This window comes from Oratosquilla oratoria, chromosome 23 (genome assembly GCF_046742065.1).
Source record: "Oratosquilla oratoria isolate Oo_2021 chromosome 23, ASM4674206v1, whole genome shotgun sequence".
Classification (NCBI taxonomy): domain Eukaryota; kingdom Metazoa; phylum Arthropoda; class Malacostraca; order Stomatopoda; family Squillidae; genus Oratosquilla; species Oratosquilla oratoria.
In genome coordinates, this window is record NC_134799.1 from 53,854,318 (window position 1) to 53,857,427 (window position 3,110).

A 3,110-nucleotide genomic window follows, 5' to 3' on the forward strand; every position below is an offset into this window, starting at 1 on the left:
TAAACCAAACCGAACAAATCATACATTAAAACAATGAGGGCGGAGCCCTGGGGCGCGAAGCACCTCAGGAGCGAAGCGAGCATCGCCGCAGGCCAAGCACCCATGGCGGAGCCATGGCCGGCGTCAGCCGTGTGCTTGTAATAATAATAACAATAATAATAATAATAATAACAATAATAATAATAATAATAATAATAATAATAATAATAATAATAATAATAATAATAATAATAATAATAATAATAATAATAATAATAATAATAATAATAATAATAATAATAATAATAATAATAATAATAATAATATAATAATAATAATAATAATAATAATAATAATAATAATAATAATAATAATGATAATAATAATAATAATAATAATAATAATAATAACAACAACAATAAGTAATTCAACATGGCACATACCAGAAACAGCAACAGCTCCAAGAAACTTGAAGATATGGTGGAGAGTCTTGTGAAAGCAAGAGAAGAGGACAGACAGTTCCAGATGCAAGCAAGGAAAGAAGACCAACAGTTCCTAAGCGAGTTGAAAGAGATAGTTAAACAACAAAGGCAGGAGATACAATATCTCAAATCGACTGTAGTTAATCTCCAAGCTAGAGTGGAAGACCTAGAGCAGTACACGAGGAGAGAAGATATAATCATTAGTGGTTTAAAGATTGTGAAAACGTATTCGGAAGCTGTGAAAGGTGACTCCGACTATAGTGCAGATAACAGTGGTCAGAACATTGTAGAAAATCAAGTGATCCATTCTCTAAGTAACAAGGGAATACAGATCAGAGACACAGAGATATCAGCTTGCCATACACTGGGAAAAAGAAAACAGGACGGTACCCAAAATGTGATCGTGAGATTCGTTTCAAGAAAGTCGAAGGTGAACGTGCTGAAAAACGCCAAGAAATTGAAGGGGACGGGCGTCTACGTGAATGAACACCTGACAAAACGAACTGGAGAGATTGCCAAAACAGCACGCGACATGAGGAAACAAGGGAAGATCATCTCGACATGGACAAGAGACTGCAAGGTGTATATCAAGTGCAAGGATGAAAAAGTACATCAAGTAAGTAATCTTGAACAATTAGTTGAATTTCAATAGTTCACATTCCTTAATCGTCTAACACAAACATAACCATGAACACTACAACTAACACAAAAACTAAAACAAACATATCAAAAAACTGTTCTTCATGCCATACCCTTGTCCCTACCAATCACCTCAAATGTACATTATGCAAACATTTATATCATCTCATGTGTGCAAATATACCCGTAAATACTGCCAAAAATAACCCCAATATTTTCAATAACTGGTTCTGCCTAGACTGCTCAAAAACATTTCCCTATCATGCCATCTCAAACACAGAAATTAATATTTTGTTTTCCGCGCCAAATCTCGCATCAAAAAACCCAGATGTATATACCGCCATTAAGAAGTATAAAGAAATAGACAAAATATCAGAAAAGGAATTTTCGATATTTAATCACAATAATACCCAAATTGACCCCGAATTAAATTTTTACTCAAAATTAACAAAAGACAGCGATTACTATAGTGATACACAATTTGACACGGTATTTCGTGATATTGATGGTTTCACACTAATTCACATCAATGCAAGGAGCCTAAATGCCAATTATCAGAAAATTGACTGTTATCTCAAGTTACTCAATAAAAGCTTTGACGTTATAGTGATAAGCGAAACATGGATTGACCCAGGATGTCTAGTAAACTTCTTACAAGACTATACTCCTTACAGTGCTAATAGACAGATCCAAAAAGGCGGCGGAGTCTCTATCTTCATAAAAAAATCAATTTCATGCAAACTAATAAATCAATCCACTAATTCGTATGAAAACCTATTTGATTGCGTAGCTGTTGAGATTTTCAGTAAAACTAAAAAGAATACCGTCATAACAAGTATTTACAGAAAGCCAGGCACAAACATCAATGAGTTCACAAATATGCTTGAAGAAATCATAACTCCATTTAGAAATAAAAATCTATATCTCTGTGGTGACTTCAACATAGATTTACTTAAGTATGAGACTCATGAACAAACAAGACACTTTACAGATATGATTTTCTCTTTAGGTATATATCCTTTGATAAATAAACCAACCCGAATAACAAATACAAGTGAAACATTGATAGATAACATTTTCACCAATATTGTAAACTCCGAGATTCATAGTGGTATCTTAATAAGTGATATAAGTGACCATCTACCGGTATTCACTATCAGTCCAAAAGAAATGCACTGCATAACAAAACCCAAAATTGTACTTAAACGTAAAATTGACGAAAAAGATATTGCAAAATTAAATCAATGCTTAAAAGAAGAAAATTGGGATCAGGTTTACGAGTCAGAAAATGCCAATCTATCATATAACGAATTTGTAAGCATTATCATGAGTAATGTAAACAAATGCTGCCCAGAGAGAGAAGTAGAAATAAAACCACGTAACGTAAACTCAAAACCATGGTTTACAAACGGTCTTAAGAACGCGTGTCGAAAGAAAAACCAACTTTACAAGAAATCAATTCAAAGCAAGTCCTTGACAGACGAAAACAAATACAAAGTGTACAAAAACAAACTTACAACAATTTTACGCAACTGTGAAAAAAAATACTATAACACACTGCTTGAAGGTTATAAAGGTAATATAAAAAAGACATGGGAAGTAATAAACAACTTAACTAGGCACAAAATTAATAACACCAATGAATTCATAGACATTATTAAAAAAGGAAAAACTAAAAAAGAAGTGGCAAACGAATTTAATGAATTTTTCTCCCATGTAGGACTTAACCTCGCGAAACAAATAAAGACAACACATCAAACTTACGAGACATTTTTGAAACACCGAATAAATAACACTATGTTTTTAAAACCCGTCACGGAAAACGAACTTATGAACACAGTAAAATCAATGCAGAACAAGAAATCACTCGATTGCACAGGAATCAATATGAACCTCATAAAACAAATTATGCCTATCATCAAAGATCATTTTCTGACAATATGCAATAAATCATTTGAACAAGGGATATTTCCAGATGCAATGAAAATAGCAAAAGTAATACCGATATTC

General features: G+C 32.8%; 1 protein-coding gene across 2 annotated transcripts in view; it reads left to right on the top strand.

The window, feature by feature from the left end:
• Positions 1–419: 419 nt before the first annotated feature.
• The window catches only part of LOC143038117 (uncharacterized), a 5,002-nt gene continuing 2,311 nt past the window's right edge, over positions 420–3,110 (top strand). For both annotated transcript variants that reach the window (XM_076207112.1, XM_076207113.1), the window contains exon 1: positions 420–1,077. In XM_076207112.1, the coding sequence (XP_076063227.1) occupies positions 457–1,077 (621 nt within the window). In that variant the 5' untranslated portion in view covers positions 420–456. The remainder of the gene's footprint in view (positions 1,078–3,110) is intronic.